Raw genomic sequence first — 13,752 nt, 5'->3', positions numbered from 1 at the left:
ACTCGTGTCGTGATATTAGTGCTCGGATTTCAACGCGTCAAACATGATGACAACGCATGATAATAGACGGGCAACCATGGGGGCCCTTCCAATAGAGATCTGCCACGTCATTGCACACTTTTCTAGCCTGGTTTACTGAAGACAGACTATCCTTATCAAACGCGAAATAACAAATAATATCACCCCGATAATTTTCAAGGACGATTCGACCCAGCTGGACAAACAGATGTGCAGCTACAAAGCTGAGATTTACCCGCCCAATTTTCATTATTATCATTGCAGCATTTCATTATTTTCATTATATATATATATAACAATAATAATTCCAAATAGAAATTTGACGATAATAAAAAGATGGTCCGGTTTTGGACCTTGACCGGGTTTAAATCTGGTTTAAATCGGGTTTAAATCGGTGGTCCGGTCTGGTTTATATCGGTGGGCCGATATAACCGATTATATCGGGTTTTGGACCGGACCGGGCACCTCTTCCTCGACTCCGATCGTCACGGCCTCAAAAACCCTCGCAAACCCCATTGAGTCTTTCCTCCTCTCGTTTGGTGGTGGCGGCGGCGGCGACGAAGGCGAAGGCGACGACGGGGGAGGATATCTGCAGGGCGAGTACGATTCTCGATATGCGCCACGTTATTTGATTTAAGTTTAGGAGGGAGGACTTCCAGCGCACGAGAAAACGCGAAAGAGAGACCTAATTACTGCGATCGCTTCGAGGCTTCCCCCGGTCTGCCCTCTGGGAGATTCAAGCTCCAGGTAATGCAAGCTTGCTGTTCGTTCGTATTCGTCCCCCTTTGGATCCTCCGATTTCCGGCCCTTTTCTTTTTGTTATTTAGTTGAAATCATGTTGGACTTGTGGCTACTAATGCGAATCGCCTAATTCGTTTTCGCAGTTCTGAATCGCTTGCTGTTTCTACTTTAGATTAGGGGAAACGTGCACTGACCCTCCCTAGAAATAAAAAGATTGGATTTTGGCTGCATTTATTGGCGAAAATAAGGATCTTGAGACGTATTAGTTTTTGATGCGAACTTCTTTTGCTAGTTGCATCAGTTTTTGATCACGGCCTCAAAAACCCTCGCAAACCCAGTCTTTCCTCTCTCGTTTGGCGGCGGCGGCGGCGACGAAGGCGAAGGCGAAGGCGACGACGGGGGAGGAGGCTTTTCCTTTCTCCTTTTATCTCCTAAAAGATGCCGAAGCACTACCGGCCCCCGGTAATCCCTACGACGTATTCTCTATCTGTCCTTCTCTATCTTTTCCCTTCCAATCTGTACGTCTAGCTGAAAGATGTGTTTTTTTGCTCCATTTTAGGGGAAGAAAAAGGAAGGAAACGCGGCGAAGTACATCACGAGGACGAAGGCGGTTCATTATCTTCAAGTTAGTCTGTCCACCTTCAGGTGAGCCGGGGTTTCATCACTATGGTGTCCTTTATCTTTGTCTTTTCTTCTTGAGTTCTTTTCCTTTTATTGTAATCGAATACGATGGATACTGGTTTGTTTGTTACGTTTCTTGTGTTCTTTTTTTCTAATCTGTTTTCCTTTATCTTGGTATTTGGCAGGAAACTATGCATTCTCAAAGGTATTTTTCCACGGGAACCGAAGAAGAAGGTGGAAGGGAATCACAAGACTTACTATCACATGAAGGATATCTTGTTTCTCGCCCACGAGCCTCTACTCGAGAAATTCAGGTACTACTCCTTTGAAAAAGGGAGCTTTATACATTACCAAAACGAACAGTATAGAGAGTAAAGGCAGTGGCGGCTTAAAATATGTATAAGCAGACTTTTTTTATGAAAAAGAATAATAAGAATGTAGTGATATCAGAAGATCAGTGGTAAGAGAAGATCAATGAAGCCTAACCTAAATACTTGGCTCCTCACGCCTTTGTAATTGTTGTATATATTGTCTCTACTTGGTATTAGCTGCTTGAGGATCACAGACACAATTTTCTGCTTGGTTCGTCTTTTGCCTCTTCATATTTAACTCATGCCTCTCTGCTTGAGAGGCCTATTCACATTATTTGAAAATGTGTATACTCAGGTTGGTGTATTTGCTAAACATTGTGTCTTAATGTTTTCCATTAATCCTGCCTAATCTATCCCGCTTATCTGCATGCCTTTGCCATGTTCATCTGATCATGTGAAGCACATGTTCAAGTTTTGACGTTTGATGTGGTGAGACATGAGAGTGAATCTCATAGCACGTGTGCTGATATCTTGTAAGAAGCATAGTGCCTAATATATCATTGGCATATTTTACAGAATTTGGTTATGAGACTAGGGTTAAAGTGAGATGGTGGTTATTTTATTGTGCTTCAGTATTTGTTGCTGCTTATTGTTCTTTGAATGAGATACTTTTGCATATTTTTTTTTAACATGTCTTTCTTTATCATCCTCCAGGGACATACGGGCCCATAAAAAGAAGGTTAAGAAAGCTTTGGCAAGGAAAAACAGGGAACTCGCAGATCGCCTTCTGAACCGTGAACCTACTTATAAGCTTGACAGGCTTATCTTAGAAAGGTTTTAAACTCTGAACTTGCAGAACTTTTTTTAGAAACAAATGTTAGCTGTTTAGCGATGCTACTGCTTGTCATTTAGGTATCCCACTTTTGTTGATGCGCTAAGAGACCTGGATGACTGCCTTACTATGGTTCACCTTTTCGCTGCATTGCCAGCAGTTGAGGGTGAGCGGATTCAAGTGGAACGTATTCATAATTGTAGAAGGTTGGTTCTTTTAATTACTTTGACAACTTAGAAACAGTGTGCCTTGTTTCTCAGATTGCAGATTAATAAGGGCAGACTGTGTATTTTTTCTTAAATAAACTACATGCTTTGACTTTTGGGGGGAATCTTGTTGGGGAGCTTGTAACTTGATCTTTTATTTGTTTTGTGTTGTCCTGTGAAGTTTTTTAAAAAGGTTCAACAACAACAAAGTATTATTCATTTATCTATATCCTGAGCAATTTATTACAGACGAGAGCACACTTGCAGTTTCTTGGTGAAAAAATGCAAGTACTTGACTGATGCAATTAGCAGTTTAGGTTTTATCATTCAGCGAATGTTAAGAAGCAGTCTTGTTTGTATTTGAGATACTCTGCATCTTTTGAGACTTATGATGCTTTTATTTTTTCGCCTTTCAAACCTTTTGCTAACATAGTGCATTTGCTAATGCTAGTTTTAAGTGAATGATTGGTTTTAGATAGAGCTGTAATGGATTATAATCCATATAAGATAGCTGTCATATAGATGTTTAATAATGCCTTTGTAGTTGACTTTGGAACATTTTTAATGATAACAGTAGACCAATAACTGGAATTTTCCAGTTTCCTGAATTTGTTTTACATAGTAGATCGAGTGACTTGAATCTGAGGAGGATTCAACAAGAAATAGCAGTATGGTTTCTTAGCAGTTCTGTTGCAAAAGGTTTTTTCTTGATAACACTAGGGTATCCTATCAGTTTTGGTGGTAAGGTGTTTATTTTTTTGCAGTGTTAGTGAAATGACAAGTTGATTAATCATACTTTGGCAGTATCATATAATGAAGCTGTCTGAGGTCTTTTCTGCCAGAAGTTGTCTTGTAAGTTTTTAGACAAACTGTTCGGTAGAGAACATGTGACCTTTGTACTAGCAAAGGATATGGGCACAATGAATTTTGAAGAGATTTATCCCTTTGGAGAGGAATTGGTTGGAGATTGTATCATTGGCTTCTTATTGCATTCAGATGAACACTACTGCTTCAATACCATTTTCTCATGCCTTTCCAAGTGTAGTTAAATCTGGTAATTGTTTATAGAAATCTTTCTTCTTATTTCTTAATAACAATTTAGATTTTCATGTAAGTACATCTGTTGCCTAAATTTGCATTGGCCAATAATTTGGTTAAAAACTTCACCAGGTTGAAAACATGATAACAATTATTCATAGAGTTCTGAAATATCTTGCAAAGGGAAGATTCAAATATTAAGTTTCTAAAAAGTGGAAAGCCTATTTGATGGGTATTTGATCTCACGGATTCTATATTTTTTTTCTTTTTCTTCATCAGCGTGACTCAATTTCTAAGGTTTTGTTTATTTTTCAATTTTCTGAGAAAATATTGTATCCCATGAGGAAAATCTTGTGTGACATTACAATATATCTTATAAGATTTTTTTCATAAGGATACCATACATTCTATAAAAAAAATGGAAAAATTAAAAAGAAGAAACTAAGCTACATTTTTAAAGAAAAAGGAAATTCTAAACTTTTGTGACCAAAGAACTTAAAAGTTGTGATAGGAAGGGAAAATATAAAGAGGAAAGCATACATGGAGAATCTTCTGATTTTCTTTTGCTGGTATATAAAGAAAATTTTTGGAATGCATACAAATACCAATTTGTTACTACAACTCGGAAGTAGGGACTACTATAATAAGAACAGTATGTTAAATAGATCTGAAAATTGCCTTTTAAAAAATGTCTCAAAAGTCCAAGTGGCAAACATAAGCTGGGATTGCAAAAAGATAATATTGATCTAAAATCTGCTTTTATTTCAATGTTCTCATTTAGTTAAATATTTAGGATTTGAAGCATGTTCAACATGCTAGAGCTTGAGATGTGAGTTATCTTATTTCCCATTGGTAATATCCTATGTGCATTTGGTTATTTTCTCTTATTTGTGTGCAAGATTATAAAAATAATAAGATGCATATGACTACTAAATAGGTTAAGTCATGAATGGCAAGCCTACATTTCTCGAACTCATAGCCTACGGAAGACTTTCATATCTGTGAAAGGCATTTATTATCAGGTAAAGTTATCTTGTTTATTTATGGTATAATTTACATATTTTTATTTACTTATATATATATATATATATATATTTAATATGAGGTCTTGATTCTTAATGATGCAGGCTGAGGTTGAGGGTCAGAAGATCACATGGTTAACTCCACATGCCTTGCAACAGGTTTTGACTGACGATGTCGACTTCAATGTCATGCTTACCTTTTCAGAATTTTACGTGGTAATTCACAACAACTATTAGTGCATCTTGCATAGTGACCATATCCATCTTTGAGGACAGTTTGTATACCAAAAACATAACATTTAGAAGCTTATGAATGCCATTGTGTTGGACAAGTACATTTTGGTCTATTTTCAGTGAGACAAAAAATAAACATGGGGAAAAAAAGATGCACAATTTACAATAGAATAGACTATTGTCTTGAAACATGAAATCCGAAAAGTTTCTCTCTGATGTCATTATGATGATCGTGTTTATTGTTAGTAAGTGTGGGAGAGAGTTGATAGATGGTTGGTGTTTTGAAAGTGTGTGAGGCCAAAAATATTAACCTATGATGTTTTTATTATGTTTGTGCTGAATTGCTGAAATGATCAACTCCTGTGTCGCATTTGAATACCATGATGAGTGTTCAATTGTAGGTATTTAGATTACATTCATGTTTTCAACACTAGTTTAAAAGATCATAGATCATGGTAGTTCAAAATTTGGCATTAAGAATAAACATTTTGTTAATAATTTGCTTCAAGTTGATTTACTTTGCATTGTTAAGGCTAAGGATTTAAATTCTAGCAGCAAACCATGTGCAAGTTGGCAAAAGAATATAAGTTCCTGGCATCCAAGCCATGCATACCCTATGTACAGGAAACCAAATCAAGGGGAAAAAGGGGGAGGAAACCTCTGAATGGATAGATCTGATTCATAGATCTGCCCAAACTATGAATATATGAAGGAACAAAGAAGTCGTGTCTTGTAAACTTGAGCTGTGATTGCCTATTCATTTAAGGGACAATGTTGTGAAGATGCAAAATGCTGATGTAATTGAGTTGAGATTTGGACAGTGAGGTACAAGGTTTTTTGAGGACTCTCAAGGCTTTCATGTCAAGGAAAGCCGGTTCAGCTTAAAAGTCACAAGATGGCCTTCTTAGTTGCAAGTCATTTTAGTGTGGTTTGTTTATGTTGTTTCTGCTATTTTACAGCTGTTTTGGTCATTCTGTCTCTTCCTTGTTCCTTTTTTCTCCCTATTTCTCAGTTGGATGTGGAATTTGCCATATTGTCTATATGGCCATATTTCCTTTTCTGTCGACTCTCACGCTGTACCGACCAATTTGGTGCATTTCACTCAACAAGAAACATGATGGAGCTATACACTTTATTTTTTAGATAGTTACATTTGTGCATGTTCTTACTGTGCATCTTTTTATTTTGATTTTCCTCCCTCTTCTATTTCTTTCTTGATGCAGGCTCTTCTAGGTTTTGTAAATTTCAAGCTTTATCATTCAATAAATGTGAAGTATCCCCCTATTCTTGATCCTCGGCTGGAAGCTTTAGCTGCTGGTAAATGTTTGACTGATGAAACCTTCAGTTGAAGTAATCTTTTTTATTAGTCAGAATAGAGTGATGTACATGCTGCTTATTTTTTATGATTTTCATCTTTTTCACTCTAGTGCGAGGTTTTATTTTTTATTTTATAACTAATAAGATTAACTATGTGTTTCTTAATGTGTTAAGAGCTTTATGCATTGTGTCGCTACATTTCTGCTGGATCTGGAAGGTTATCCGGGGATCCTCAAGCGGTTACTTCTATTGAAGATGGACAACGTGAGGTTGAGAAAACAGGTACACGAACTGAGGAATCTGAGCTTAGGCTTGCTCAGCTGCAACATCAGCTTCCAGCCAATGAACCAGGTGCACTAATGCATCTCATGGAGAATGCTGATGACATGGATGATGATGATCATGAGAAAAAAGAATGCAGAAATCTTTTCAGAAACTTCAAAATTTTCTTAAGTCGTGAGGTGAGTGCAGCATGTTAATTATATCGTGTCAAAGAACTTTTAAAGATATTTTATATCTTTATCTTATTAAGTATATGGATCTTGGGTCAAAGTTTGAATCTATTTTAGAGCTTGAAAGTTGTACTTGGAATTATTCTGTCTCTTAATCTCAATATCATGATAATTGGCTGTCAGTGGCTTTTGCTGATGCCTGATGGTATCTGTTATACTTGTATTGCCTTAGGTTCCAAGAGAGTCATTGCTGTTTGTAATTCCAGCTTTCGGTGGGGTGGTCTCTTGGGAGGGTGATGGTTCTCCATTTAAAGAATCAGATGAGGACATCACTCATCAGGTAAAAATTCATTCGCCATTAATGCATGCCCTATATCAGTTGAGTTTCATGCTGCTCAAATTTTGTTAAAACACATTTTTAAATAAGAATAAGCAAACATATGCCTACAATGCCTACAATGCCCTGATGCCATAAACTCTTCTGAGCTGCTTGCAGCTCCAATTTAACTTGGTCAGATAGATCTGGTACTGATTTCCATGCATCATGTTGCAGGAAGGGATTGTTTTATGAAAAATACAGAAAATGCATGTCTAACAAGATTCTACATATAATTCAAATTTTAGTTGACAAGTTACACCATCTTAATTTTGGTTGATTTGTTTCTTATTTGTCTGATAATCCATCATGGAAATCCCTGGTGAGATAAATTAAAATGTTAGATGGTTGGAAACAACTTGCAACATATTTTAGGATATGACATGTGATTTATGCAACAAAAGATACCTATTTTGGAAAATTGTAACGTTGGGGATGGGGACCAAAGTGGTTCTAGTATATGAGTTCTTGGTTTGGGATCAATTAGATTGGGTAATTAGTAAGAGCAAGATGTTGACTAAGTCTTGCCTTTTCTATATTTGTTTCTTTTCCTTTCAAAATTATGTTGAAAACCTCGTGCATTGTAATTCATAACAATTTTTGTACCAAGGTTCCAAATCTTGACCCATTACCGGTTTCTATAACCTATCGAAGTGGTGTTGTTCTTGCACTCTATCTATATACCAACGTATACCACTCAGTATCATTAAATAAAACATAATAAAACTAAAATAATGAATAGTATCACATTGATACTGAGCTATTTTTTTATAACAATTCTTGGTTTTACGTATCATCTAATTGTTCTCAGTTGTGCAATTGAAAACCTTTGCTGGTAACTGTTTCAAGATTGTTGTGCTTTTAAATCTTTTTATTGTGACCTTCGGCTAAGGGATTTCCTTTTTGTGAATTTTCTTGGCATTATCCAGATTGTTGATAGGCCAACACAAGGACATGTTTTCCTTTCTAGAGAATACGTTCAGCCACAATGGGTGTATGATTGCATTAATGCTCGGATTATATTACCGACAGAGAAATACTTAGTTGGAAGGTAATTTTTTTTCAAGTTTAGTTCCACTTTGTTGTTTTACTGAATCAGAGATCAGATCCAACTGGTTTAAAGGATCTACCATGCCCTTTTTCTTAATTGCTAATGGTATTTGATGAAATTGAACATCTCATTGTTGTTGTGTTGTGTGCATCTGAAACTTCATTGAAATTTCATGCACATTTTTGCTGCCAAACTTGTTTTCCTAAGCACTAATGAGTCTTATGAACCCTCCAACAAGAAACTATCTATAGTTTTACTAGTTGTTGTTGATTCACATAGATATTTTTTGGGACATGTGGATGTTGTTTTATATGTGTGAATATATCTGCTACTGATGGATTTCGTGGTATCTCATTTATATTATTGGGTGTGTGGCCAAATGGATGGAGTATTACATTCCTGATTAGCATTATTAAGGCAATGTGCATTAAAGGCTATGGTATATGTGGAACTACTATGGTGCCTCATCAGTCCAGCCACTGACCAAAATCGGTACTGGACCAAGATCTTACGCCTTGCTCTCAAGGGAGCTTTTTTACGTAATGTAATATTGTTTATATGTAAATGCTTATCAGGGTGGTGGAAGATTTCCACTTTTTGATAATATCTGATGGATAGAAGATATATGCATTACAACTATACTTGAGCCGCTATTATTCTTGTCCTAGGTATCTCACAGTATCAGGATGTTCTTTTTATTATTTCTAAGAATTCTGGAGTTCTGCTGTGATGTCTTGTGCAGGACTGCCAAGATAAAGATCAAGTACAAAATTTTTTCACCACAACATATTAAAAAATTAATATAGCTGTTTGAAATGCTGGTTTGTATACCAATAAGAAGGTTTCACTTGAGTGTCTACCTGGGTTACACACTGAAGTACGAGGACCCGTAGTGACAAGTTTCAACTAGAGTTGACAAATTTTGGTTTTATCCTTTGATTTTGGATGATTTGTACTTCTCTTGGAGACCAATTCCAATCTGCAAAACTTGGCTATATTCTTAAGGTTCTCGACATTTTTGTCCCTTTAACTTTATGAACATCCAGCAACCATCTTATTGATCTGTTGTAATAGTTGGACATAATTACATTAGAGTTGACCTTTTTCACCAGAATATATGTTGATGTTGGATGATATGGTTTTATTTGAGAAGAAACTGTCTTTATATACTATTGACAGGATACTAATAAGCCTCTCTTTATAGTAGTTTCTGAATTAATTCTGACTGGTGACAAGGTAAAGCATTGTGTGAAGGCTTTAAAAGTTTACTTGAAATGCTATGACTAATGGGTATCAGTTAGCCATATTGATGTCTACAATCAAGTTTAATAGCATGTTGATGTATTCTTCTACTGATTCGCATACATTATGTGTTTGTGTAGTAATTTTCTTGTTTCATATAACAGGGTTCCACCACCACATTTGTCACCTTTTGTTGACAATGAAGCTGAAGGATATGTTCCTGAGTATGCAGAAACAATCAAGCGCCTTCAAGCTGCAGCCAAGAAGCAAGTATTACCGATGCCAGGCGTAGAAAGTCAAGGTTTAGATGATCCACAGACTCTTTTGGTTGAAGGAATTATTGATCGTACCAAAGCTAATGAAGCTGCTGAAAAGAAGCGGAAGGTACATGCTCAATGATCTTTTGTCTTCTTTGATTATAAGATATAGTTTTAGTTCCTCTGAAATGATATAAGCTGATACTTAGGCAACGGTTGTTACAGTTGACGATGCTTGAGAAGCAGTACCATGATGAATTGAATATGGAACTCCAGGGAATCACATACTCTACGTCTTTGTCTAATAAGAACTTGCAAAGCTCAGTTGAGAATGTAAAAGAAGATACTATGACTACCCTGGAAGAAAGTGAGGATCTTTCTAAGGTTTCTATGTCTCGCAAAAAGAGGAAGCTTTATGAGGCTATGAAGGTACTCACTTGTTCCATTTACATATTTGCTTGTATCATTTGCAAAAAGAAACAAAAATGTTAATGGGGATCAGTTCATATAATTTTCTTAGAAAACTGTCATCAAAATATAGAACTGAAAGGAAAGGAACCAGTACCTAGTTAATTTCCAGTCAGACAAACTGGATAGGTCTGGTTCTGATAAACAGCAGAAGACAATTAATTTTAGGAAGACTAGTGGCTGATGGTCAGACACGAATCTTAACTTGCATTTAATCAGTTGGATCATTTTACGAGAATGGGCTTCCAATACAAAGTCTTCAATTTAATAGTTAGTTTCTGTACTGCCAGCTTGTGATGTTGGCCTTCTGATAGGCTGGTAATCCTTGCTCAGAATTTGCTCGAATAAAGGTAGTATATAGAATCAATTATGGGATATAGAATCTAATTTATGTCTGAGAGCATCACAGTTGTAACTTAAAGCTGATTTGTGGTCGGAATGCGTCTGCTCTAGTAAACCTTCGTATATTAAATTAGTTCTCTGTTCTCATCTGATTAAGGTGTTAATGTGAGTATGATATTTTTACTAATAGACAAATCATTGATCATATTTGTTAATCTTTGTTATCTATTAGACAAATTCCTGCTCCCTATCTTGTCTGTGGTCCTAGCCAAGGATGTATTAGACTTTTAGATTAGGATGCAAATCATGTGCATTTGGGTAACAAAACGCTCAAGCCTCTATTCGAGTCAAAAGCAATGTTCATGAGCTTCAGGGAAGAATGGGTTAGGTTTGAAGAGGTGGCCAACAAATGCTTCACTATTCATCTTTGTGGCTCTTTACTGGCTGACCGGGTATATAGTTTTCATTTCTGAAGTTGATGATTTCAACGATAAAGTTCTATTGTCCCTACTTGTTGCCTATGCTTTCTCGCTGTTTAAGTGCTTTATCGTATTACATTAACATTATTTGATTGCTTTTGGAGACATCTTATGGCTTTTGTGCCTTGGCTTCCTCCCACTCAACAGATTGGTCAAGAACGGAAAAAGGATAAGATCAAGCTCCTCAAAGAGAGAAAGAAAAACGCAGAAGCCAGTAAAACCGGCTGACCTACTAGTTCCAATCTTCTGCTGCGGCCATCAAGAGATCCTCTCGAGTCTGCTATTTGCGGCTGTCGTGTGCCCATGTCGAGTTTCCAAAGTATAACACAATACAATATACCTCTGATTTATTTTCGGTCATTTTTGTTCCTAAAGAGGCTTGACTACCAGAGAGTAACTTATGCAACAAATTTTCAGTAGACTTGTATTATTCAAGTACTTCGTACCATCTAAAGAGACTTCAGCTTGACATTCTCTGCCTGAGTGGATATGTGATCAAATTCTCTGCCTTTTTTTTTTTTTGTAGAAATCTCCATATCAGCACTTGATTCAGTATACAAACTCTCCTTTCCAACCCTGAAATGTTTGTCTTTGTTTTCAGCTGTTAAGACCCTTAATTGACAGGGATTTATCACTCCCTGGATGTGTATTAACATAAAAAGCTAGAGACAGTCATGTGTGTATATATATATTTGTGTGTGTGTGTGTGTGTCAACAACATGATGATGAGTCTGACAAAAAACCAACACTTTGATGCCTGTGATGTCTCACTGGATAGGTAAAAAAGGACTACACAGTTCCACACAACAACTGAGCATCTGTATTATATATAAAAATAATATAAATTATATATTTTATAAATTATTATACTAATGAATGGATTAGGAGTGTAACAAATAATTATAGGATCCTATCATTCATTTTCCTTGTGTGGACTAAAACAAGAAGAAATTAGATCTTGGCTTATAATGATAATTGAAATACCAGGTTGGATTGCTTTTCAAAATGATAATGACAATTGCCATCAAGAGCTGTACCAAGAACATGTTTCATACAGCCCCACCACCTTTCTATCATTTAGTTTTGGTCCATGTACCACAGCAAATGAGAAAAGTCATCATCCCACACTCCACACATACTTTTACCACCAACCATGGTGGTGAGAAACATATGTCGCATTTAAAATAAAAGAGTAGTACAAAGCTTTTCATAGAATCCTCCTTTCCTTCATCTGGAAACTTGTAATCATAGATGCCTCTATTATATGCAAAAAAAACAAATAAAAAAAATTGCTTCATTTAATTTCTATCTTTCACTGGTACATATGATTTCCTCAATTGCAAATGTTGTTGAATCACACCCTAAAACCACCTTCCATGAACCAAGAATCATATGTATGTATATATTTCCTTGTCATCCCCCTCGAACACCATGAACCTATTTACATAACTTCATCTGCAGAGGTGAGGAAGGAGAATGAGAACCAAACGTTGCCTGTACTTTATTGGTGAATATGGATTTTGTGGAGTAACAAAGAAGCTTAAGAGGCTTCAAAGAATTGAGCAGCATAATCAATTAGCTTGACCGAGTTTTCTTCTTCTTTTGTATCTGAAACATATTTGGCATGCTGTATATGGAGTGGCAAGAGAAAGGCAAGCAGATGTAAGGTTGAGGAAAGGAGAAGAAAGAGAGATGGGTTGTGGAGGTGATATACCTGTGGAATGAATGTCCCATCATTCGACTTGGAAATCAAGGAAAGGAAAAGAGACATCTTTCATCAAGTCTCCCAACTCCCACTCCCCCACTCTAATGTCCTCGTCCTCCCAAAGCATTCCGCTTTGGATCTTGTTCACATCACCACTGTTGCTGATGTCGGCACTGCTCATCATGCTCCCTGCACCTCCATCGTTCATGGCGCTCTCTTCTTGACTGCTCTCGAGAGGGGGCACAAAGAGCTCGCATCCTCCTCCCGTGAGGCCTCCTTCCACCATCATCACTCCCTGGCCATCCCCATAGAACCCATTCTCCATGCCGGCTTGAGCTACGGTCGGTGGTTCGTGGAAGTAGGAGCTGTCTTCGACTCTGATCATGCCGCAGCCGACCTCGGGGAGGGGCAGCAGGTCATACTGGTTGGCCATGAACAAACCACCAGGCATCGAAGAAGACGAGGAGGAGGAGGAGGAGTCCACGTACATGCCCTGCAGTTGATGCTCCTTTACGTGTGCAAGGCTCGCGGCTCCTCCTCTGGTCTCCGCATCTCCGCTGTTGTTGGAGTTCTTTAGCCTCTTCTTGATGGTGGAGTTCCAGAAGTTCTTTATTTCGTTGTCAGTTCGACCAGGCAAACGCGCAGCGATCTGAGACCACCTGCACGCAGTGGATTAGGTTCAGTATCCGGTGGGACGAATGCACGCAAAGAAACCCAGTCCGGAGAAGAGAGAGAACCTATTGCCAAGGATGGAATGAAGGTGGACGATGAGCTCCTCTTCCTGGAGGGAGAAAGCGCCGCGCTTGAGATCAGGGCGCAGGTAATTGATCCACCGAAGCCGGCAGCTCTTGCCGCACCTCTGCAAGTCGGCATTCCGGGCGACGTCGCTCCAACACCCTTGCCCGTTCCTAAGCATGTAGTTCATGAGCTTCTCGTCCTCCTCCGGCGACCACAGCCCCTTCCTCAGCTTGTTACCTCCACCGCCGGTGCTGCCACTGGGAGGAGCATCCGGCTTCCTCATTATCGCAGATCTGGCCGCA

The 13,752-nt window shown here is 37.8% G+C and overlaps 2 protein-coding genes across 3 annotated transcripts; one reads left to right on the top strand and one right to left on the bottom strand.

The window, feature by feature from the left end:
• Positions 1–532: 532 nt before the first annotated feature.
• On the top strand, positions 533–11,481 carry LOC103996442 (pescadillo homolog). Of its 2 annotated transcripts, none has more exons than XM_065080865.1 (15): positions 533–765; positions 1,061–1,221; positions 1,319–1,404; positions 1,566–1,694; positions 2,406–2,525; positions 2,604–2,729; positions 4,705–4,789; positions 4,895–5,005; positions 6,247–6,340; positions 6,515–6,801; positions 7,025–7,132; positions 8,098–8,219; positions 9,626–9,845; positions 9,944–10,147; positions 11,155–11,481. In XM_065080865.1, the coding sequence occupies exons 2-15, from the start codon at positions 1,198–1,200 to the stop codon at positions 11,233–11,235; spliced, it is 1,797 nt and encodes a 598-aa protein (XP_064936937.1). In that variant the 5' UTR covers positions 533–765; positions 1,061–1,197; the 3' UTR covers positions 11,236–11,481. The 2 variants fall into 2 exon arrangements, with proteins under 2 accessions (XP_064936937.1, XP_064936936.1); XM_065080864.1 differs by having other exon boundaries at positions 1,052–1,221.
• A 440-nt stretch (positions 11,482–11,921) lies between these two features.
• On the bottom strand, positions 11,922–13,752 carry LOC135589226 (transcription factor MYB83-like). The gene is made up of 2 exons (XM_065081511.1): positions 13,450–13,752; positions 11,922–13,371 (listed from the first exon to the last, which is right to left on the bottom strand). Exons 1-2 carry the CDS (start codon positions 13,731–13,733, stop codon positions 12,741–12,743), a joined length of 915 nt encoding a protein of 304 aa, XP_064937583.1. The 5' UTR covers positions 13,734–13,752; the 3' UTR covers positions 11,922–12,740.

This window comes from Musa acuminata, chromosome BXJ1-8, assembly GCF_036884655.1.
Source record: "Musa acuminata AAA Group cultivar baxijiao chromosome BXJ1-8, Cavendish_Baxijiao_AAA, whole genome shotgun sequence".
NCBI lineage: Eukaryota > Viridiplantae > Streptophyta > Magnoliopsida > Zingiberales > Musaceae > Musa > Musa acuminata.
This window is presented reverse-complemented; position numbering and strand designations above follow the sequence as displayed.

Bases quoted from the DNA above. Each gene is read 5' to 3' on its own strand.
- LOC135589226 (XM_065081511.1), bottom strand. From the start codon at position 13,733: ATGAGGAAGCCGGATGCTCCTCCCAGTGGCAGCACCGGCGGTGGAGGT. The intron at 13,372-13,449 runs GTTCTCTCTCTT...CACTGCGTGCAG, and splicing joins CATTCCATCCTTGGCAATAG to GTGGTCTCAGATCGCTGCGC.
- LOC103996442 (XM_065080865.1), top strand. From the start codon at position 1,198: ATGCCGAAGCACTACCGGCCCCCG. The intron at 1,405-1,565 runs GTGAGCCGGGGT...GGTATTTGGCAG, and splicing joins GTTAGTCTGTCCACCTTCAG to GAAACTATGCATTCTCAAAG. The intron at 6,802-7,024 runs GTGAGTGCAGCA...GTATTGCCTTAG, and splicing joins AAATTTTCTTAAGTCGTGAG to GTTCCAAGAGAGTCATTGCT.